The sequence below is a fragment of the Macaca nemestrina genome, chromosome 2 (genome assembly GCF_043159975.1).
Source record: "Macaca nemestrina isolate mMacNem1 chromosome 2, mMacNem.hap1, whole genome shotgun sequence".
Lineage (NCBI taxonomy): Eukaryota > Metazoa > Chordata > Mammalia > Primates > Cercopithecidae > Macaca > Macaca nemestrina.
In genome coordinates this window covers 58,542,504-58,566,144 of record NC_092126.1, presented here as the reverse complement: position 1 = coordinate 58,566,144, position 23,641 = coordinate 58,542,504, and the positions used below count along the sequence as shown (strand labels likewise).

The window sequence follows — 23,641 nt, the reverse complement described above, 5'->3', positions numbered from 1 at the left end:
AGAATACTTTCAAGGGAGTGATTGTAAGGATAAACTATTGAGTCTAAGCTGGGTCATATGGCAACTGAATTCTAGAGGGAGGTGATGAATAGATCATGGTGGTTCAGTGGACTGGCATCTCAGTTAACTCACAGGATTATTTATAAGGGGTATTTTTGCAAGTGAGCCAGAAGAACTGAAAGTTGTCTCGAGAGTGAGGTGTTAGCACTGTGATTGTGAATGTGGTAATTTCTGGTGAAGAAAAGCTCCAAGGTGTGACTATAGAAGTGGATGGCCGAAGTGGGATGTAAGAGAAGGTCACTGGGCATGACAGTCATACGACTAAGAGATCAGAATAATGAGAGGAATTGAGATGATGATAATGTCTTGAAGTCAGATGTAAAATCTTCAGTGAATAAGAGGGAGTCATGGGAAACCACAACATCACAGCCCCAATCACTCCTGAAATCCTGAAGAGGATAAAAAGAGATAATAGTTTGAAGAGCAAGGAAATTATGACCTCATCTGCTCCTGAGGTATGTCGTGTAAGAAAAATAGAATGGTTGACTTTGAAACTGGGAACCAAGGCTAGAAACTGGGGTGAGAGTCTCATGAAATAGTCAACTTTTTTCTTTTTCTTTGGTCTCTGGGAACACTTATATTAGCATCCAATCAAATTTTTTTTTTTTTTTTTGAGACGGAGTTTTCTCTTGTTGCCCAGGTTGGAATGCAATGGCGCGATCTCAGCTCACTGCAACCTCCGCCTCCCGGGTTCAAGCAATTATCCTGCCTCAGCCTCCTGAGTAGCTGGGATTACAGGCATGCACCACCACGCTAGGCTAATTTTTTTTTTTGTATTTTTTAGTAGAGATGGGATTTCTCCATATTGGTCAGGCTGGTCTTGAACTCCCGACCTCAGGTGATCTGCCAGCCTCGGACTACCAAACTGCTCGGATTACAGGTGTGAGCCACCGTGCCCGGCCCTCCAATCAATTTTTTAAATGATAATTCCACCTCATTAATTTTAAACGTTTAGTAAGAGTCTATTACAGATATGTTCATGGTATTGTAGGAAATTAAGGGATGAGGCAGTGAATCTAAGTGTGGCTTTTCATGTGTATCTCTCTGTTGAGGTCATGTAATCATCTTATTCAGTGAATTCTCAGAAATTACCAGCAGGAAGAGGAACAGTGTTCCTTGGTGGAGCTAACTCAGGAGCATAAGTCTCTGAGTAATCTGCAGAAGTCCTGGAACAGGCACTACATTTCTCACGTCAATGCTTAGTGAGGTGACACTGAAACATTATGGAAGGACAGTTAAAGACATTTAGAGGACTTAGAGATGTCCAGGTGGCTGACATCTGAAATATTCAGAAAGACTTTGGGATGGAAAGTAGGGAGAATGGACTAATCCATCTTCAACTAGGACAGTGAGAATGCTAGCAGGTAGGAGATAAGAGGTAGGGGACATTGGAAAACCAAAAAGTTAGGTAAATGATTGCCCATAAAGAAATCCACACATTTTTTCCTTTTATTAACTAGATTTATTTCAAATCTATGAACACACAGATATTTTTATTTGAAATAGTGATTATGGATTAATAGTGTATCTTTGTAGATGGATCTTCCCCAATATCATTTGTGTTCCCCCCTTGATGGAAATTTATAGGTATTTTTGTGATTTGGCCAATTGCCTGTATAAGACACAGTGTTGTAGTTAATTGCACAGAGTGAGCCAAATGGCTGAGTTGAATGCCTGCAGAATATCCCAGTTCGTCACTTCTTGGCTAGGTGACCTTAGCTACTGCCTTAATCATTCTGTGCATACTTCCTCTGTAAAAGTGGGATTAATAATAGTGCCTACCTCATAAGGTTGCTGGGAGGATGAAGGGAGTTAATGTCTGAAAAGCACCTAGAACAATACCTAGCACATAACAAGCAAGACCCAAGTGTCAATGATTGTTATTTATTTTCTTACTTTCCTTTCCTTTTTTCTTTCTTCTTTCTTTTTTTGACAGAGTCTTGCTCCGTTGTCCAGGCTGGAGTGCAGTGGTGCGATCTCAGTTCACTGCAACCTCTGCCTCCCGGGTTCAAGCGATTCTCCTGCCTCACCCTCCTGAGTAGCTGGGACTACAAGCGCGTGCCACCACGCCTGGATAATTTTTTGTATTTTTAGTAGAGATGGGGTTTCACCGTGTTAGCCAGGATGGTCTCGATCTCCTGATCTCATGATTCATCCTTCTTGGCCTCCCAAAGTGTTGGGATTACAGGCGTGAGCCACCAGTCTTGGTTGTTATTTACTTTCTATTGGCTATAACACAGAGTCAATACACTCCTTGAAGCCACCACTCACAATATGTATTGTTAGGAATACAATATAGTCTATTTTGACTTTTAAAGGTAATATTTGTATAAAGAAAAAAAATTCCAATAGTATAATTGCACTCTCCGATATGGTAGCCACTAGCCGTATGTGACTAAATTAATTAAAATTAATAAAGTTAAAAATTCAGTTCCTTGATTTCAGTAGCCACATTTGACGAAGGCAATAGCCACAGAAAGCTACAGGACATTTCTATCACTGAAAAATGTTTATTAGAGTTGGCAGACTGTGAAACTTCTTGCCCTTTCCTACCTGCAATCCCTCTCCCAGGGGTAGTCACTGTTACTAGTTTCTTGTATAGTATTTAGTATTTATTTATTTATTTAATATGGAGTCTCGCTCTGTTACCCAGGCTGGAGTGTAGTGGCATAATCTTGGCTCACTGCAACCTCCGCTTCCCAGGTTCAGGCGATTCTCTTGCCTCAGCCTCTTGAGTAGCTGGGATTATAGGCGAGTACCACCACGTTCGGCTAATTTTTGTATTTTTAGTACAGACGGAATTTCGCCATGTTGGCCAGGCTGGTCTCAAACCCCTGACCTCAAGTAATTCGCCCGCTTCGGCCTCCCAAAGTGTTGGTATTACAGGCATAAGCCACCACACCCGGCCTCAATATGTATTTTTATTACACAAATGTTACCATATTATTTGCACTGCTCTGTTTCTAATTTTTTTTATTTAAAATATATTACTATTGTTTTCTAACAGTTCAAACATTTACAGCATGTGATATTAGGCTTTCAGAGCAGCTCTTAAAACTTTAAAGCACAATTCGAATATAAGAAATATGCATAGGTTTCAAGGACAGGCCGTATTTGGTTAAAAAAAATGCATGTTTTTGTTTGGGAGCAGGTGGAAGGAATGAATTACTTCAATTTCCTTCCTTGTGTGGCACCTGCGGAAACCACACTGCAGCAGGGTGAATTAAAGTCACCAATTGAAAATCACCCTACTAGCTTGGTCGGGAATGCTTCAACCCCTGCAGTGCCGTTCAGAGATCGCCTGCATCGTGGAATCACCCTGCATAAAAGCGGTTGAGGCACTGTTAAGACATCTGATATCTGGGGCCCGCCCACTGGCGACTGCAGGTCGCGGGGCCACCCCGGTCGGCGGGGCAGGGGACCCCGCCGCCTTCCCGAGGTGCGCGGCGCCCCCTGCCGCCAGCCTGAGGAGCGCAGGGCCCGCTCGCAGGAGGCCGGGAACATGGCGGGGCAGCCCGCGGCCTCAGGCTCCCAGTCTCCCGACAGGGACGGAATGGAGCCCAACGTCGTGGCTCGGATCTCGCAGTGGGCAGACGACCACCTGCGCCTAGTCCGGGTACTGCAGCCACGCGGTCTGGGCGGGCGGTGGGCGCGGGGCGGCACCGAGCGACCCTGAGAAGAACGTGAGGCCTCAGGCGTGGATCCCGCCGGGGCCGGGGAGCGACAGAAAACTGCGGGGGAGTGAGCTCGAGAGGCCGACATCGCGAGTGTAGTGCGTGCAGGGCTGCAGAGGGCCGGGGGCGGGCCAGGGGGCCAGTTCGGCCTCATTATTGCAAGGACTGTGCAGGATCCTTGCTGGGCTGTGGGGGGCGGGCACCTCAAAGGGTGAGACGCAGCCCAGCTCCGGGATGCCACTTGTTCCATTAGAGCGTTTGGGGAGAGCCCAGAGAGGAGACCGAGGAAGAGCAGGGAAGTCCTGTACACCTTTGGAGAGAGCATTTCTAATTTTTATTTATTTTTAATTTTATTTTTTTAGGGACGGGGTATTCCTCTCTGGCCCAAGCTGGAGTGCAGTGGCACGATCATAGCTCACTGCTGCCGCTCCACCTCCTGGGCTGAAAAAATCCTCCCACTTCAGCCTCCCAAGTAGCTGGAACCACAGGCGTGCGCTACCCCCATCGACTACTTTCTTTTAGAATTAGAGACTGGGAATCTTGGTATGTTGCCCGGGTGGCCTCCAACTCCTGGCCTCAAGTGATCTCCCACCTCAGCCTCCCGAATAGATTTCTTTTTTTTGAGACAGAGCCTCACTATTGTCACGCCTGGAGTGCAGTGGCACCATTATGTCTCATTGCAGCCTCCACTCCCTGTGCTTAAGCAATCCTCCCACTTCAGGCTCCCGAGTAACTGGGGCTACAAGGCACTTGTCACCACACCAGGCTAATTTGTTTTTTGTTTGTAGAGACAAGGTCTCCCTGTGTTGTCCAGGCTGGCCTTGAACTCCTGGCCTCAAGGGATCTGCCCACCTCAGCCTCCCAAAGCACTGGGATTATAGGCATCAGCCACTGGTGCCCTGCCTTTTTTTTTTTTTTTTCCTGAAGCACTAAGCCTCTGGAGTTGAAGCAAGAGGGGGACATTTTGGCCACCAGGCGAGAGAGAGTTGTGGCTGAGACACAGAATTGTGGTGATATGAATTGTTTGGGTGTGAGGTACAAAGAAAGAGGTCTAAGGAGGCTGGTAATAGTTGCTGATAAGGAGAAGGAGTTGGAGTAAATGATTTGTTGGGGAAAATCTAGATAACTTTTTGGACATGTATATGGAGATGTGCAAACTTGAAGATGGTTATTAGACTTCTAAGCAGAATTGTAGATGCTGTTCTTGGCAACTGGATATGGAGTCTGGTGTTGAAGGGAAATCAGAACCTGACATAGAACACTGGGAATGACCTGCATAAACCTTAAGTAGCATTTAAAGCTGTGGACTTGAGTAACATCTCAGAGCAAGTGAGAAAAGCTACTGAAGAAGCCCTAGAATTTGGGGGATTATCACATTGAGAATCTGGGGAGTAAAGAGAAAGTCAGCAAAGACCAAGAGGAAGCAGACAGTGAGGTCGTAAGAAAGTCAGGACAGCCTGGTGTTCTAGAAGCCAAGTGAAGAAAATGTTTTCAGAAGGAATCATTACCTTTAAAAAATAATACTGAAAAGTTGAGTAAGATAACTTTGCAAATGCTCTGCAGCCAAGCAGCACAAAGTCCAAAGCCATGCCTGTTTTCACTCACCATTGTAGCCCTAGTTCTTAGAGTAATGCCTGTCACTTAGTAAGTGCTAGATAAATATTTGTGGCATCATTGAATGGTAAATAATATATGTGTTAATTGGTGAAAACTCATTTCTTCCAGTTAAGCAGCAATAGATGCATGGGTTATTTCAAATTAAAAAATGACTTCAGAAGGATTATGGGAGGAAGTTGTTTAAATTAGAACATGGTTATAATATTACAAATAATCCGGTCATAGAACCCAGCGTATGTACCTTTGTGCATTTTTTCAATCTCATTTTTTTTCTTTTTCTTTTTAGACGAAGTCTCACACTTGTCCCCCAGGCTGGAGTGCAATGGTGCGATCTTGGCTCACTGCAACCTCTGCCTCCTGGGTTCAAGCGATTCTCCTGCCTCAGCCTCCCGAGTAGCTGGGATTACAGGTGCCTGCCACCATGCCCGGCTAATTTTTTAATTTTTAGTAGAGATGGGGTTTCGCCATGTTGGCCAGGCTGGTCTCGAACTCCTGACCTCAGGTGATCCGCCCGCCTCGGCCTCCCAAAATGCTGGGATTACAAGCATGAGCCACCGCGCCCAGCCTCTTTTTTATTTTGAGACAGAGTCTGGCTCTGTCGCCCAGGCTGGAGTGCAGTGGCACAATCTCGGCTCACTGCAACCTCCACCTCCTGGGTTCTAGCAATTCTCGTGCCTTAGCCTCCTGAGTGGCTGGAATTACAGATGTGTGCTACCACATCCGGCTAGATTTTTGTATTTTTAGTAGAGATGAGGTTTCACCATGTTGGCCAGGCTGGTCTCAAACTCCTGGCCTCAAGTGATCCACCAGCCTCAGCCTCCCCAAGTGCTGGGACTGCAGGTGTGAGGTACCGCACCTGGCCTCAATCTCATTTCTTTTTTTTTTTTTTTTTTTTGAGATGGAGGATTTCAGCTCACTGCAAGCTCCGCCTCCCGGGTTTACACCATTCTCCTGCCTCAGCCTCGCGAATAGCTGGGACTACAGGCGCCCACCACCTAGCCTGGCTAGTTTTTTGTATTTTTTAGGAGAGACGGGGTTTCACCGGGTTAGCCAGGATAGTCTCGATCTCCTGACCTCGTGATCCGCCTGTCTCGGCCTCCCAAAGTGCTGGGATTACAGGCTTGAGCTACCGCGCCCGGCCAATCTCATTTCTTATATACCTAATTGTATTGATTGAAGGAAAGTGTGTTAGATTATCTCTGTTTTTGAGAGAGTTGCAGGATTCTTAATTTTTCATTAACTTCTTTAGGCCTACCCTAGTTTAAATGAAACACTTTAAAAACATCACTGAGTATTTCCCAGCCATTTACCCACATCTGCCAAGGTACTGTATTTTAAGGTTTTAGTGATAACATTTTCTACCAAATACTTAAATTCCTACCATGGATGCAAGGTTATACTAATTACTATGGGTACTGTATAGGAAGTACTAGACCAGCTAATCTATTCATGGTACTGATAGTTAAATAATATCAGTAGAGAACAATCCAATACTATATACATATATGTATGTGTGTATCGGGATGGGTGGGTGTGTATATGTGTGTGTATATGTTTACATATATATAAATTTCTCTGTGTGCCAGTTTGGGAAAGAATTTGAGTACTATAAAAGTTAAAAGAAGGAAAGATTAATGAATGAGTGGACGGTTTTTGAAGAAGTGGGCCTTTATTTGAAGGACATACATTGTTTGTACAATTAGATATAGAGAGCACAGTCCTCTTTTTTTCCACTTTCTAATTAGTGCTTTCATTATTGTGAATAATAATTAGTGAGGGTTAACCCTTAAATCTCTTTCTGTAGAACATCAGCACTGGAATGGCCATAGTTGGAATAATGTTACTTCTAAGAAGCATTCGACTGGTAAGTTAAAAAATGAAAAAGACTTTACAACAAGCGGTAGGTAGTTTATTCCCATTTCAGACAATTTTTATCTCAAACAGTGTATCATATTGTTACTCGTATTAGTAGCTTTTAAATAGTATTTTAGAACAGTGAACATATTTTAAGGTGTTGGTTTAAACCTAACACATCCACAGGATTTTACAGGAAGTAATTGCATGGTCTGTATTTCCATAATCACTTTTTTTTTGTGCTTAAAAAGGAATCTGAAAAGGATTTAGTTTGCTAGACTGTTATAATCACTATATTTGCATTTTAAACACTGTAGAATATCTTAAAAGTGTTTTTTTTGTGTGTGTGTGGTGCTTTTTGATTTAGACCACAGTTGGATTATGTCCCTTAGCACTCAATAATTTATGCTTCCAGTTAGCACATTGTCTTAGCTTTTTCAATAACGTTTTATTGGTAGCATAATAGACATAATATTTTTTCCATGCCCATTAAACAACTCCAGGGGACGGTGCGGTGGCTTATGCCTGTAATCCCAGCACTTCGGGAGGCTGAGGCGGGTGGATCACCTGAGGTCAGGAGATCGAGACCAGCCTGGCCAACATGATGAAACCCTGTCTCTACTAAAAATACGAACAATTAGCCAGGTGTGGTGGCAGGTGCCTGTAATCCCAGCTACTCAGGAGACTGAGGCAGGAGAATAACTTGAACCCGGGAGCAGAGGCTGCAGTGAGCTGAAACTGTGTCACTGCACTCCAGCCTGGGCAACAAGAGTGAAACTCTGTCTCAAACAACAAAACAAAACAAAAAAACAATAACTCCAACTTCCTTTTCCCTTCATCCCCTGGTACCCATCATTCCATTTCTGTCTCTATGATTTTGACCATTCCAGATACCTCATATAAGTGGCGTCATATTGTATTCTTTTGTGACTGGCTTTTTTTCACTTAGCCTGGTATTACTAAGATTCATCCACGCTGTTGCATATATCATAATTTTTGTCCTTTTTAAGATGGACAATATCCCATTGTAAGTGTATATTACATTTTGCTTCTCTGTTCATTTGTTGATGGACACTTCGGTTGCTTCCATGTTTGAGCTGTCGTGAATAATGCTGCTATGAATATGAATGTATAAATATCTCTTCGAGATCCTGCTTTCAGTTATTTTGAGTTTCAGTTACATACCCAGAAGTGGATTAGATGGTCATTGTGTTTTTAATTTTTTTTTTTTTTTTTTAGGCAGAGTCTCACTCTGTTGCCCAGGAAGGAGTGAAGTGGTGTGATCTCAGCTCACTGTAACCTCTGCCTCCCGGGTTCAAGCGATTCTCCTGCCTCAGCCTCCCGAGGAGCTGGGATTACAGGCGCCTGCCACCACACCTGACTAATTGTTTTGTATTTTTGGTAGAGACAGAGTTTTACCATGTTGGTCAGGCTGGTCTCGAACTCTTGATCTCAAGTGATCCACCTGCCTCGGCCTCCCAAGGTGCTGGGATAACAGGCGTGAGCCACTGCACCTGGCCTATTTTTAATTTTTTGAGTAACTGCTATACTGTTTTTTACAGTGGCTATACTATTTTATATTACCACTAACAATGCACAAGAGTTTCAATTTCACCATATCCTTACCAACAATTATTATTTTCTGTTTTTTTGTTAGTAGTTATCCTAATGGGCTTGAGGTAGTATCTCATTGTTGTTTTGATTTGCATTTCTCTAATGATTAGTGATATTGAGCATCTTTTCATGTGGTTATTGACCTTTCTTTTTTTTTTTTTTTTTTTTTTTTTTTTTGAGACGGAGTCTTGCTCTGTCGCCCAGGCTGGAGTGCAGTGGCCGCATCTCAGCTCACTGCAAGCTCCGCCTCCCGGGTTCACGCCATTCTCCTGCCTCAGCCTCCCAAGTAGCTGGGACTACAGGCGCCCGCCACCTCGCCCGGCTAGTTTTTTGTATTTTTTAGTAGAGACGGGGTTTCACCGTGTTAGCCAGGATGGTCTCGATCTCCTGACCTCGTGATCCGCCCGTCTCGGCCTCCCAAAGTGCTGGGATTACAGGCTTGAGCCACCGCGCCCAGCCTATTGACCTTTCATATGTGTTTTTTGTGTAAATGTCTATTCAGTTCTTTTGCCCCTTTTTGAATGGGGTTGTTTGTTTTTTTGTTGTTGTTGAATTTTAGGAGTTCTCTACATTCTGAGTCCCTAATTAGATAAATGATTTGCAAATTTTTTCTCACATCCATTCTGTATGTTGTCTTTTTTTTTTTTTTTTTTTTTTGGAGACAAGGTCTCACTCTGTTGACCAGGCTAGAGCACACCAGCATGATCATGGCTCACTGCAGCCTCAACCTCTTGGCCTCAAGTGATCCTCCTGTCTCAGCTTCCTGAGTAGCTAGGACTAAAGGCACCTGCCACCATGCCTGGCTAATTTTTAATTTTTCTGTAGCAATGGCATCTCTCTGTGCTGCCCAGGCTGGTCTTGAACTCTTGTCCTCAAGCAGTTCTCCCATCTTAGCCTCCCAAAGTGCTGGGATTACAGACATGAGCCACTGCACCCCACCTGTGTGTTTACTTTTTCTAATCTCTGTTGACCATGCTCATTGATGTGCAAGTTTTTAATTTCTATGAAGTCCAATTTGTCTGCTTTTTCCTTTTTTCATTTTAATTTTTGTGGGTACATACTAGGTGTATATATTCATGAGGTACATGAGATATTTTGATACAGGCATACAGTCCATAATAATCACATCAGAGTAAATAGGATATTCATCACCTCAAGCATTTATTCTTTTTTTGTGTTGCAAACAATCCAATTATGCTCTTTTAGTTATTTAAAAATGTACGATAAATTATTGTTGACTGTAGTTACCCTGTTTTGCTACCAAATACTAGATCTTATTCATTCTATTTAATTACATGGTCATACTCATTAACCAACCCCACTTCTTGCTCATGCCCAGCTACCCTTCCCAGGTTCTAGTGACCATTATTCTACTCTCCGTCTCCACGAATTCAAGTTTTACATTTTTTAGTTCCCTCAAATAAGTAAGAACAATGCAAAGTTTGTCTTTCTCTGCTTGGCTTACTTCACTTAACATGATGACCTCCATTCTATCCATGGTGTTGCAAACAACAGTTCTATTTAAGGCTGAATAGTATTCTACCATGTATATGTACCATATTTTCTCTTTTCTTTTTTGAGACAAGGTCTCACTCTGTCACCCAGGTTGAGTGCAGTAGTGTGATCATGACTCATTGCAGCCTCGATCTTCAGGGCTCAAGTGATCCTCCCATGTCAGCCTCCTGAGTAGCTGGGACCACAGGTGTGAACCAGCATACCTGGCTAAATTTTGTACTTTTTGGAGATGTTACCCAGGCTGATCTCCAGCTCCTGCACTCAAGTGATCTGCCTGCCTTGGCCTCCCAAAGTGCTGGGATTACAGACATGATCCACTGCACCCAGCCCACATTTTCTTTATCCATTCATCTGGTGATGGACACTTAGGTTGCTTCCAAATCGTGGCTATTGTGAATAGTGCTGCGATAAGCACGGGATTAAAGGTATCTCTGTGATATACTGATTTCCTTTCTTTTGATATATATCTAACAGTGGAATTGCTGGATCATATGGTACTTCTATTTTTAGTTTTTTGAGGAGCCTCCAAACTGTTCTCCATAACGGTTGTAACAATTTACATTTTCACCAACAGTGTACGAGGGTTTCCTTTTCATCCTTGCCAGCATTTGTTATTGCCTATCTTTTGGATAAAAGCCATTTTAATTGGGGTGAGATGATATCCTATTGTAATTTTGATTTTCATTTCTCTGGTGATCAGTGATGTTGAGCACCTTTTCATATACCTGTTTGCCATTTGTATGTCTTCTTTTGAGAAATGCCTATTCATATCTCACGACCATTTTTAAATGGGATTGTTAGATTTTTTTTTTTTCCTGTAGAGTTGCTTGAGCTCTTTATATAATCTGGTTATTAATTCCTTGTCAGATGGATAGTTTGCATATATTTTCTCCCGTTCTGTGGGTTGTCTCTTCACTTTGGTTATTGTTTCCTTTGAGGTGCAGAAGCTTTTTAATTTGATGTTATCCCATTTGTCTGTTTTTTCTTTGGTTGCCTGTGCTTACAGGGTATTTTTCAAGAAATCTTTGCTCAGTCCAGTGTCCTGGAGAGTTTCCCCAATGTTTTCTTGTAGTAGAGTTATAGTTTGAGGTCTTAGATTTAAGTCTTTAATGCATTTTGATTTTATTTTTGTATATGATGAGAGAGAGAGGTCTAGCTTCATTCTTTTGCATATGGACATTCAGTATTCCCAGCACCATCTATCAAAGAGACTGCCCTTTCTCCAATTTATGTTCTTGGCCCTTTGTTGAAAATGAGTTCAGTGTAGATGTATGGATTTGTTTCTGGGTTCTCAATTCTGTTCCATTGGTCTATGTGTCTGTTTTTATGCCAGTACCATGCCATTTTAGTTACTATAGCTCTTATAATTTGAAGTCAAGTAATGTGATTGTTCCAGTTTTGTTCATTATACTCAGGATAGCTTTGGCTATTCTGGGTCTTTTGTGGCTCCATGTAAATTTGAGGATTGTTTTTCTGTTTCTGTGAAGAATGCCATTGGTATTTTGATAGGGATTGCATTGAATCTGTAGCTTGCTTTGGGTAATAAGGGCATTTTAACAATATTGATTCTTCCAATCCATCCATGAACATGGAAAATTTTCTCATTGTTTATACCCTTTTCAATTTATTTCATTGGTGTTTTATAGCTTTTTTTTTTTTTTTTCCTTTGAGACAGAGTCTCACCCTGTCACTCAGGCTGGAGTACAGTGGTACAATCTTGGCTCACTGAAACCTCCACCTCCTGGGTTCAAGTGATTCTCATGCCTCAACCTCCCAAGTAGCTGGGATTACAAGCCTGCGCCACCACGCCTGGCTAAGTTTTGTATTTTTAGTAGAGACAGGGTTTCACCATATTGGCCAGGCTGGTCTTGAACTCCTGGTCTCAAGTGATCTGCCCACCTTGGCCTCCCAAAGTGCTGGGATTACAGACGTGAGCCACCGTGCCCAGCCAGTGTATTACAGTTTTCATTGTAGAAATCTTTCACTTCTTTGGGTAAATTAATTCCTAGGTATTTAATTTTATTTCCAGATATTGTAAATGGGATTAATTTCTTGATTTCTTTTTCATATTGTTCACTGTTGGCATATAGAAATGCCAGACTTATATATTGATATTGTATCCTGCAACTGTACTGAATTTGTTTATCAGTTTCAATAGTCTTTTGGTGGAGTCTTTAGATTTTTTCAAATACAGGATCATATCATTTGCAAACAAGAAAAATTTGACTTCTTTTTTTCCAATTCAGATGCTCTTAATTTCTTTCTCTTGTCTGAGTGCTCTAGCTAGGACTTCTAGTACTATATTGAATAACAGTGGTGAGTGGGCATCCTTGTCATATTCTAGATCACGGAGGAAAGGCTTTCAGTTTTTCCCCATTCAATATGATACTAGGGCTGTGGGTCTGTTGTATATAGCTTTTATTGTGTTGACGTATGTTCCTTCTGTAGCATTTTGTGAGAGTTTAATCATGAAGGAATGTTGATTTTATCCAATACTTTTTTTAGCATCTATTGAAATGTTCATGTTTGTATGGTTTTTGTCTTTTCTTTGAGATGGAGTCTCTCTCTGTCACCCAGGCTGGAGAGCAGTGGTGTGATCTCAGCTACTGCAACCTCCACCTCCCAGATTCAAGCAATTCTCCTCTTCAGCCTCCCAAGTAGCTGGAATTACAGGCACTTGCCATTATGCCTGGCTAATTTTTGTATTTTTAGTAGAGGCGGGGTTTTGCCGTGTTGACCAGGCTAGTCTCGAACTCCTGACTTCAGGTGACCTGCCTGCCTTGGCCTCTCAAAGTACTGGGATTACAGGCATGAGCCACCGTGCCAGGCCTGTCCTTCATTTTGTCAATATGATGTATCACATTGATTGATTTATGTATGTTGAACCATCCTTGCATTCCTGGGATAAATCCCACTTGGTCAAAGATGAATGATCTTTTTAATATGTTGTTGAATTTGATTTGCAGGTATTTCTTTGGGGATTTTTGCATTAATGTTCATCAGGGATATTGACTTATAGTTTTCTTTTTTGATGTGTCTTTGTCTGGTTTTGGTATCAGGGTAATACTGACCTTGTAGAATGAGTGTGGAAGTATTCCCTCTTCCTCTATTTTTTGAATCGTTTGAGTAGGATTGGTATTTATTTTTTTCTTAAACGTATGGTAAAATTCAGCAATGAAGTCATTGAGTCCTGGGCTCTTCATTGCTGGCAGTTTTTATTACAGCTTTGATATCATTACTTTTTATTAGGGCTTTGTTTTCATTACTTGTTATTGATCTGTTCAGGTTTTGGATTTCTTCATGTTACAATATTGGTAGGTTGTACATGTCTAGGAATTATCTATTTCTTCTAGGTTTTCCAACTTATTGGCATATACTTGTTCATAGTAGCCTCTAATAATTTTTTGAATTTTTGTGGTATTGGTTGTAATGTCTCCTTTTTCATTTCTGATTTTATTTATTTGAGTCTCTTCTCTTTTTTTCTTAGTCTGGCTAAAGGGTTGTTGGCTTTGTTTATCTTTTCAAAAAACCAACTTTTCATATCCCTAATCTTTTGTATTCCTCCATTGTAATTTCATTTATTTTTGCTCTGATCTTTATTATTTCTTTTCTTCTACTAATTTGGGGTTTGGTTTGCTCTTGCTTTTCTAGTTCTTTTAAACAGATCATTGTTTATTTTTCTACTTTTTTGTAGGTGCTTATAGCTATAAAATTTCCTTTTAATACTGCTTTTGCTGTATCCCATGGGTGTTGATATGTTGTGTTTTCATTATCTTTTTTTTTTTTTTTTAGATGGAGTCTTGCTGTGTTGCCCAGGCTGGAGTACAGTGGCACGATCTTGGCTCACTGCAACTTCCGCCTTCTGGGTTCAAGCAATTCTCCTGCCTCAGCCTCCTGATTAGCTGGGATTACAGGAGTGTACCACCACATCTAGCTAATTTTTATATTTTTAGTAGAGACAGGGTTTCACCATGTTGGCCAGGCTGGTCTTGAATTCCTGAACTCAGGTAGTCTGCCCACCTTGGCCTCCCAAAGTGCTGGAATTACAGGTGTGAGCCACCGTGCCCGGCCTTCATTACCATTTGATTCAATACATTTTTAAATTTCTTTCTTAATTTTTTTGTTGTCTCATTGGTCATTCAGGACCACATTGTTTAATTTCCATGTGTTTGTATAGTTTCCAAGATTCCTCTTGTTATTGATTTCTAGTTGTATTCCATTGTAGTCAGAGAAGATGTTTGATATAATTTTGATTTTTTTGAAATTTTTATTTTTATTCGTTTGTTGAGATGGAGTCTTGCTCTGTTGCCCAGGCTGGAGTGCAGTGGCGCGATCTCGGCTCACTCCAACTTCCACCTCCTGGGTTCAATCAATTCTCCTGCCTCAGCCTCCTGATTAGCTGGGATTACAGGCATGCACCACCACGTCTGGCTAATTTTTGTATTTTTGGTAGAAACAGGGTTCGCCGTGTTGGCCAGGCTGGTCTTGAATTCCCAAACTCAGGTGATCTGCCTGCCTTGGCCTCCCAAAGTGCTGGGATTACAGGCGTGAGCCACCACACTTGGCTTGAAATTTTTTAAGATTTGTTTTTTGACCTAACATGGTCTATCCTTGAGAACGCTATAAGTACTATAAAGTGCTTTAAGGAGAAGAATGTATATTCTTCAGCCATTGGATGAAATGTTCTATGAATATCCTACGTCCATTTGGTCTACAGTGCAGATTAAGTTCGATGTTTATTTGTTGATTTTCTGTCTGGAAGATGAAAGTGGGGTGTTGACGTCTCCAGCTATTATTATATTGGGACCTCTCTCTTTAGCTCTAGCTCTAATATTAATTGCACTCTATATCTTGGTGCTCCAGTGTTGGCTGCATATATGTTTATAATTGTTGTATCCTCTTGCTGAATTGACCCCTTTGTCATTATATAATGATCTTCGTTGTCTCTTTTTATAATTTTTGTCTTGAAATCTATTTTATCTTAAATCTATTTTGTCTGTAAATCTGCCATAAATATAGCTACTGCTGCTCTTTTGTAGTTTCTATTTGCATGGAATATCTTTCTATTTCTTTATTTTCAATCTATGTGTATCTTTATTAAGAGAAGTATGTTTCTTGTAGGCAAAATATTGTTGGGTTTTGTTTTTTTAATCCATTTAGCTACTCTATGTCTTTTGGAGAGTTTAGTTCATTTACAATGTTATTGATAAGTAAGGACTTACTCCTGTCATTAAAAATTTTTTTTTGTTTGTTTGTTTTGTGGTCTTCTCTTCCTTCTTTCCATCCTTCTCATCTTCCTTTTACTAAAGATGATTTTCTCTTGTGATGTGTTTCAATTTTTTGCTTTTTATTTTTTGTATATCAGTTATATGTTCTTTGATTGGAGGTTACCCTGAGGCTTGCAAATAATATCTTATCACCTGTTATTTTAAATTGATGACAATACTGATTGCATAAACAAGCAAACGAGGCCGGGTGCGGTGGCTCACGCCTATAATCCCAGCACTTTGGGAAGCCGAGGCAGGTGGATCACCTGAGGTCAGGAGTTTGAGACCAGACTGGCCAACATGGTGAAATTCTGTCTCTACTAAAAATACAAAATTAGCTAGGTATGATGGGGCACAGCAGTAATCCCAGCAACTTGGGAGGCTGAGACAGGAGAATCACTTGAACCCAGGAGGCAGATGCTGCAGTGAGCCGAGATCGCACTACTGCGCTCCAGCCTGGGCCAGACTGAGTGAGACTGTCTCAAAAACAACAAAAACAACAAGAAGCAAGCTAACAATGAAGCAAAGACAAATTTAATAACTCTATACTTTGACTTTTAAACTTTATGTCTCTCTATTTATATATTATTATACGTCTTGTCTAGAAAAGCTGTTTTAGCTTTTTTTGTTTTTTTTTTTTTTTGAGTCAGAGTCTCAGTCTGTCTCCCAGGCTGGAGTGCAGGGGCACGATCTCGGCTCACTGCAAACTCTGCCTCTTGGGTTCAAGAGATTCTCCTGCCTCAGCCTCCCAAGTAGCTGGGACTACAGGCGTGTGCCACCATGCTAATTTTTGTATTTTTAGTAGAGATGGGGTTTCACTATGTTGGCCAGGCTGGTCTTGAACCCCTAACCTTCAGTTATCTGCCTTCTTCGGCCTCCTAAAGTGCTGAGATTACAGGTGTGAGCCACTGTGCCTGGCCTTTCTACTCAAGATACAGTAGTTTACATACCACAATTACAGTGTTATAATATTCTGTATTTTTCTTTGTATTTTCTATTACCAGTGAGTTTTGTACCTTCAGGTGATTTCTTATTGCTCATTAACATCCTTTTTTTTTTTCATCAGATTGAAGAACTCACTTTAGCATTTCTTGTAGGACATGTCTGATGTTGAGGAAGTCCCCTGGCTTTTGTTTGTCTAGGAGTCTTTATTTCTCTCTTGTGTTTGACTGGCTATACTACTTTGTTAGGTTGGTGTAAAAGTAATTGCAGTTTTTTTTTTTTTTTTTTTGCCACATACATATTTTCTTTTCTTCAGCAGTTTATGCCATATCACTCTCTCCTGGCTTGTAAGGATTTCACTGAAAAGTCTGCTGCCAGATGTACTGGAGCACCATTGTGTGCTATTTGTTTCTTTTCTCTTGCTGCTTTTAGCATTGTTTCTATCCTTGACCTTTAGGAATTTGATTATTAACTGTGTTGTGGTGATCTTCTTTTGGTTAAATCTGCTTGGTGTTCTGTAACCTTCTTGTACTTGAATATCAGTATCTTTCTCTAGGTTTTGGATGTTCTCTGTTATTATCCCTTTGAATAAACTTTCTACCCCTATCTCTCTGCCTCTTTTTCAAGGCCAATAACTCTTAGATTAGCCCCGTTGAGGCTATTTTCTAGATCTTGTAAGAGTGTTTGATTCTTTTTAAATTTTTTCTCCTCTGACTGTGTATTTTCAAATAGCCTGTCTTCAGGCTTGCTAATTCTTTCTTCTGCTTGATCAATTCTGCTGTTTAGAGACTCTGATGCATTCTTCAATATGTCAATTGCATTTTTCAGCTCCAGAGTTTCTGCTTGATTCTTTTTGACTGTTTCTATCTCTTTGTTAAATTTCTCTGATAGGATTTTGAATTCTTTCACTGTGTTGTCTTGAATTTTGTTAGGTTTCCTCAAAACAGATATTTTGAATTTTCTGTTCAAAAGGTCACATATCTCTGTCTCTGCAGGATTGGTGACTGGTACCTTATTTAGTTCTTTTTGGTGAGGTCACGTTTTCATGTATATTCTTGATGCTTATGGATATTGATGTCTGGGCATTGAAGATTTTGGTATTTATTATAGTCTTCACAGTCTGGATTTGTGTGGACCTGTCCTTCTTTGGAAGGATTTCCAGGTATTTGAATGCACTTGGGTGTTGTCATCTAAGTTTTTGGTCACTGCAGCCATATTTGTATTAGGGGGCATCCCAAGCCCTGTAACACTGTGGCTCTTACAGTCTAATAGATGTACCGTCTTGGATAAGATCTGCAAAAATTCTCTGGATTACCAGGCAGAGACTCTTGTTTTTCCCTTTTCTTTCTCCCAAACAAGTGGAATCTCTCTGTCTGTGTGTCGAGGTGCCTGGAGCTGGAGGAGGGGTGACACAATCACCCTTGTGGCCACCACTACTGGGATTGCACTTGGTCAGACCTGAAGCCAGCACAGCACTGGGTCTCTCCCAGGGCCCATGGTAACTGCTGCCTTGTTACTACCTATGTTTACTGAAGACCCTAGAGCTCCGGAATCAGTAGGTGGTGAAGCCAACCAGGCTTGTGTCCTTCCCTTCGGGTGGTGAGTTCTCCCAGTCTCAGGTAGGTCCAGAGATGTCATCTGGGAGCCAGGGCCTGGACTAGTAAATCTTCAAAATCTACCTGGTGCTGCTATATGCTACTGTGGCTGGGCTGGGACCCAAGCCACAATACAGTCCTTCCCACGCTTCCCTCCCCTTTCCACAAGCAGAAGAGTCTCTCCCTGGGGCCCCCACCATCCCAGGCCTGTGGCAAATACTGCCTGGCTACCACTGATATTCATTCAAGGACTGAGGTTTCTTCAGTCAGCTTGCAGTGAATGTTGCCGGTACAGGGACTCTCCCATCAGGGAAGTGGGCTCCCCACTGGCCCAGGGCAGATCCAGAAATGGTATCCAAGAGCCTAAGCCTGGACTTGGGGACCCCAAGAGGCCATGGGGTGCTTTACTCCACTGTGGCAAAGCTGATACCTAAGCTGCATAACAGTGTCCCCTTAGTCTTCCCCCTCCTTTTCTCAAGTAGAAGGAGTGCCTCACCACGGCCATCACAGGTGTGCTGAGTCACACCTGAAGTCAGTGCGTCTCTCAGTCTTACCCAAGGCCCGTAGCGCGTGTTGCCTGAGTATTGCTGTTGGTTATTCAGGTCCCAAGGGCTCTTGAGTCAGCCAGTGATGAATCCTGCCAGGACTGGGTTCTTCTCTTCAAGGCAGTGGGTTGCTTTGTGGCCCAGGGCATATCTAGAAATGTCCTCTATGAGCTAGGGCCTGGAATGGGAGTCTTCATCCTCTGCCTGGTTTTTTTTTTATCCTGCTGTAGCTGAGCTGGTTTCCAAGTTGCAAGACAGAATTCTGTTTACTCTTCCTTTTCCTATTCTCAGGTAGAAGGAAGGAATCTCTCCTGGAGCTGTGAGCCATGCTACCTGGGGTTAGGAGAGAGGTGCGGCACAAGTATTCACTTGGCCACCCTCATTGGTGTCTCACTGGGTCATGTGTTCCCCAAGTTCTCTGGCTTCGAGCCAACATGGCACCAGGATTTGCCTAGGAATTGCAGGCCTTGTGGTCTAGACTGCCTTTCAAGTTTATTTAGGAGCCCAGAGTACATTATCCCGTGGTGGTGAGGCTTGAAGGACCTCAGGTTCTGACTGCTGGCATGGACGATTCTCTTCTGGCTAGGGCTGGTCTAAATACTTCCTCTATGGGCCTCGGCTCAGTGTTGTCTGGTGTTGCTTTCTGCTGTAACAGGCAGCTCTGAGTTCTAACGCAAAATCCCATAATCAATGTACTCTCCCCTCCTCTGAGTGCATAGATTCTCTCTCCTTGCCACGCAGCTGCTGCAAAGGAATGGGGGAGGGGTGGCATCAGCAGTTCAAGACTGTCTTTTCTATTCTCTTCAGTGTCATGAAATTAAAACCAGGTACTGTGATTGCTCACCTGATTTTTGGTTCTTATGAAGGTACTTTCTTGTGTGGATCGTTGTTCAATTTGGTATTCCTGTGGGGGGGATGATCCATGATTCAGCCATTTTTCTCTGCCCTATTTTTCTTTTTTTATTGTTGCCTGTGCCTTTGGTGTCACAGCCAAGAAATCATGGGCAAATCCACTGTCATGAAGCTTTTGCCCTATATTTTTTTCTAAAGAGTTTTATAGTTTTAGCTCTTGAGGTTAGGTCTTTGCTCTATCAAGTTATTTTTTTTATATAGGGCTAGATAAGGGCCCAACTTTTTTTTTTTTTTTTTTGCATGTGAATATTCAGTTTTCCCAGCACCATTTTTTTTTTTCTTTGAGGCAGAGTTTCACTCTGTCACCCAGACTGGAGTGCAGTTGTGTGATCTCGGCTCATTGCAACCTCTGTCTCCCGGGTTCAAGTGATTCTCATGCCTCAGCCTCCCTAGTAGCTGGGACTACAGGCATGTGCCACTACATTCGGCTGATGTTTGTATTTTTTGGTACAGATGGGGTTTCACTGTGTTGGCCAGGCTGGTGTCAAACTCCTGGTCTCAAGTGATCCACCCAGCTTGGCCTCCCAAAGTGCTGGGATTATAGGCCCGGCCTCCCAGCACCATTTTTGAAAAGCCTGTCTTTTCCCCATTGAGTGGTGTTGACACCCTTGTTGAAAATCGTTTAATTGTATATGTGAGCATTTATTCCTGGCCTCTCTGTTCCATTGATCTGTATGTCTATCTTTATGCCAGTACTACCCTGTTTTGATTACTGTAGCTTCTAAATATGTTTTGAAATCAGAAAGTGTGAGTGTTCTAATTTTGTTCTTCTTTCTCAAAATTATTTTGGCTATGTGAGATCCCTTGTGATTCCACATGAATTTGAGAATGGATTTTCCTAGTTCTGGGAAAAAAAAAAAGGTCATTGGGATTTTGATAGGGATTGTATTGAATCTATAGATAAACTTTGTGTAATATTGACATTTAAACAATATTAAGTTTTCCAGTCCATAAACATGGGATGTCTTTTCATTTATGTCTTCTCTAATTTCTTTTAGCAATGTTTTGTAGTTTTATTGTATGCATTTTTCACTGTCTTGGTTAATTCTTAATTATTTTATTCTTTGTGATGCTATTATAAATGGAATTGCTTTCATAATGTCCTTTTCAGATTGTTTGTTGTTAATGTTAGAAATGCAACTGGTTTTTGTGTGTTGACTTTGTATTCTTTTACTTGGTTGAATTTGTGTGTTCTAATAGTTTTTCTAAAGAGTTTTCTACATATAAGATCATATAATCTGTGAACAGAGGTGTTTAAATTCTTCTCTTCTATTTTAGATGCCTTTTATTTTTTCTCTTGTCTATGTGCTCTGGCTAAGACATTCAGTAATACTCTGTTGAATAGAAGTGGTGAGAATGGACATCCTGGACTTGTTCCTGATCTTAGAGGAAAAGCTTTCAGTTTTTGATCATTGAGTGTAATGTTCACTATGGTTTTTTCTTTTTTCTTTTCTTTTTTTTTTTTTTTCTTTTTTTTTTTGATGGAGTTTCACTCTGTTGCCCAGGCTGGAATGCCGTGGCTGCGATCTCAGCTCACTGCAACCTCCGCGTCCTGGGTTCAAGCGATTCTCCTGCCTCAGCTTCCTGAGTAGCTGAGATTATAGGCATGTGCCACCACGCCCGGCTAATTTTTGTATTTTTAGTAGAGACAGGGTTTCACCACGTTGGCCAGGATGGTCTCGATCTCTTGACCTCATGATCCACCTGCCTTGACCTCCCAAAGTGCTAGGATTACAGGCGTGAGCCACCGCACCCAGCTGAATATGGTTTTTTTATATGTGACCTTAGTATGTTGAAGTAATTGCCTTCCATTCTTAGTTTGTTAAGTGTTATCATGAAGGATAACAAAGGTTTTTTTCTATATCAGTTGAGGTAACCATGTGTTTTTGTAATTTATTATATTAATGCAGTGTATTATACTGGTTGATTTTTATATGTTGGATCATTCTTGCATTTCAGGAATAAATCCCACTAGGTTATAATGTATAATCCTTTAAATATGTGGCTGAAAGACTGGGTGTGGTGGCTTAAATTTGTAATCCCAGCACTTTGGGAGGCTGAGGTGGGAGGATCACTTGAACCCAGGAGTTCAAGACCAGCTTGGGTAACATAAAGAGACCCCCATCTCTACAAAAAATAAATAGATAGATAAAACAAATTAGCTGGGCATACGGCTGGGCACAGTGGCTCACGCCTGTAATCCTAGCACTTTGGGAGGCTGAGGCAGGCAGATTGCCTGAGCTCAGGAGTTCAAGACCAGCCTTGGCAACACAGTGAAACCCCATCTCTACTAAAATACAAAAACTTAGCCAGGCATGGTGATGTGTGCCTGTTGTTGCAGCTACTTGGGAGGCTGAGGCAGGAGAATTGCTTGAACCCGGGAGGCAGATCATGCCACTGCACTCCAGCCTGGGTGACAGAGTGAGACTGTCTCAAAAAAAAAAAAAAAAAAAATTAAGTGTGCATAGTGGAGCATACCTGTGCTCTCAGCTGCTCAGGAGGCTGAGGTGGGAGGATCGATTGAGCCCAGCAGGTGAAGGCTACAGTGAGCCGTGATCAAGCCACCACACTCCAGCGTGGGTAACAGAGTGAGACCCTGTTTCAAGAAAGAAAAGAGTGGCTGAATTTGCTTTTCTGTGATTTAGTAGAGAATTTCTTCATCAATGTTTATAATGGATATTGGTCTATAGTTTTCTTGCAGTATCTTTGTCTGGCTTTGGTATCAGGGTAACACTGGCCTTATAGACTGAGTTAAGAAGTATTCTCTCCTCTTTAATTTTTGGGAAAAGTTTGAGAAGGATTGGTGTTAGTCCCCTTTTAAATCCGTGGTAGAATTGACCAGTGATGCTGTCAGATCCAGGGCTTCCTTATGTTGGGAGATTTTTGATTAATGATTTAACTTCCTTAGTAGTTTTAGGCCTACTTGGATTTTTACTTTCTTCATGATTCCATCCTGGAAGGTTTTTTTTTTTTTTTGGAGACAGAGTCTTGCTCTGTTGCCCAGGCTGGAGTGCAGTGGCACGATCTCAGCTCACTGCAACCTCTGCCTCCCTGGTTCAAGTGATTCTCCTGCCTCAGCCTCCCAAGTAGCTGGGATTACAGGTGCCCACCACCATGTGCAGCTAATTTTTGTGTGTTTTTAGTAGAGACGGGGTTTTGCCATGTTGGCCAGGTTGGTCTCAAACTCCTGACCTCAGATGATCCGCCTGCCTCAGCCTTCCAAAGTGCTGGGATTACAGACGTGAGCCACTGTGTTCCTGGCCTGGTTTTTTGTTTCTACAAGTTTATCCATTTCTTCTATGTTATCCAATTTGTTAGTGTACAGTGGTTCACAGTAGTCTTTTATAGTTCTTTTCATTTCTGTAGAATTTGTACTAATGTCCCCTCTTTTATTTCCGTCTTAGGAATTTTTGTCCTTTCTCTCTTTTTTAAGTCCGTTTAGCTAAAGATTTGTCAGTTTTATTGTTCTTTTTGAAGAACCAACTTTTGGTTTCATTAACTTTTCTCTGTTTTTTTTTTTTTCTCTTTCCTGTCTGTACTCTCATATTTAGTATTTCCTTTCTTCTGCTAGCTTTGGGTTTAGTTTGGCATTCTCTCCCATTTCCTTAAATTATATAGTTCGGTTTTTGATTTGAGATCAATCTTTCCTTCTTCCTTTCTTTCCCTTCCTTTCCCCTTCCCTTTCGCCTTCCCTTTTTCCTTTCCTTTTCCTTTCTTTTTCCTGTCCTTTCCCTTTTCCTTTCTGAGACAGGCTGGAGTGCAGTGGCACTACCATTGCTCACTGCAGTATTGACTTCTCTGTCTCAGGCGATTCTCCCACCTCAGCCTCCTGAGTAGCTAGGACTACAGGTGTGTGCCACCACACCTAGCTAATGTTTTGTATTTTTTTAGTAGACAGGGTTTTGGCATGTTGCCCAGGATTGTCTCAAACTCCTGAGCTCAAGTGATCTGCCCACCTATACCTCCCAAAGTGCTGGGATTACAGGCATAAGCGACTACATCTGGCCTGTTTTTCTTTTTCTTTCTTTTTCTTCTTTCTTAGTTAA

At 41.7% G+C, this 23,641-nt stretch overlaps 1 protein-coding gene across 3 annotated transcripts in view; it reads left to right on the top strand.

Annotated features, from left to right (window-relative positions):
- Positions 1-3,537: 3,537 nt before the first annotated feature.
- The window catches only part of C2H3orf33 (chromosome 2 C3orf33 homolog), a 53,552-nt gene continuing 33,448 nt past the window's right edge, over positions 3,538-23,641 (top strand). Inside the window, exons 1-2 of one of the 3 annotated variants that reach the window (XM_011752809.3) lie at positions 3,538-3,676; positions 7,156-7,215. In XM_011752809.3, coding sequence (XP_011751111.1) covers positions 3,563-3,676; positions 7,156-7,215 — 174 coding nt within the window. In that variant the 5' untranslated portion in view covers positions 3,538-3,562. Of the gene's footprint in view, positions 3,677-6,380; positions 6,676-7,155; positions 7,216-23,641 lie in introns of those variants that run through there. The other 2 variants (XM_071091122.1, XM_011752811.3) reach the window with 2 other exon arrangements.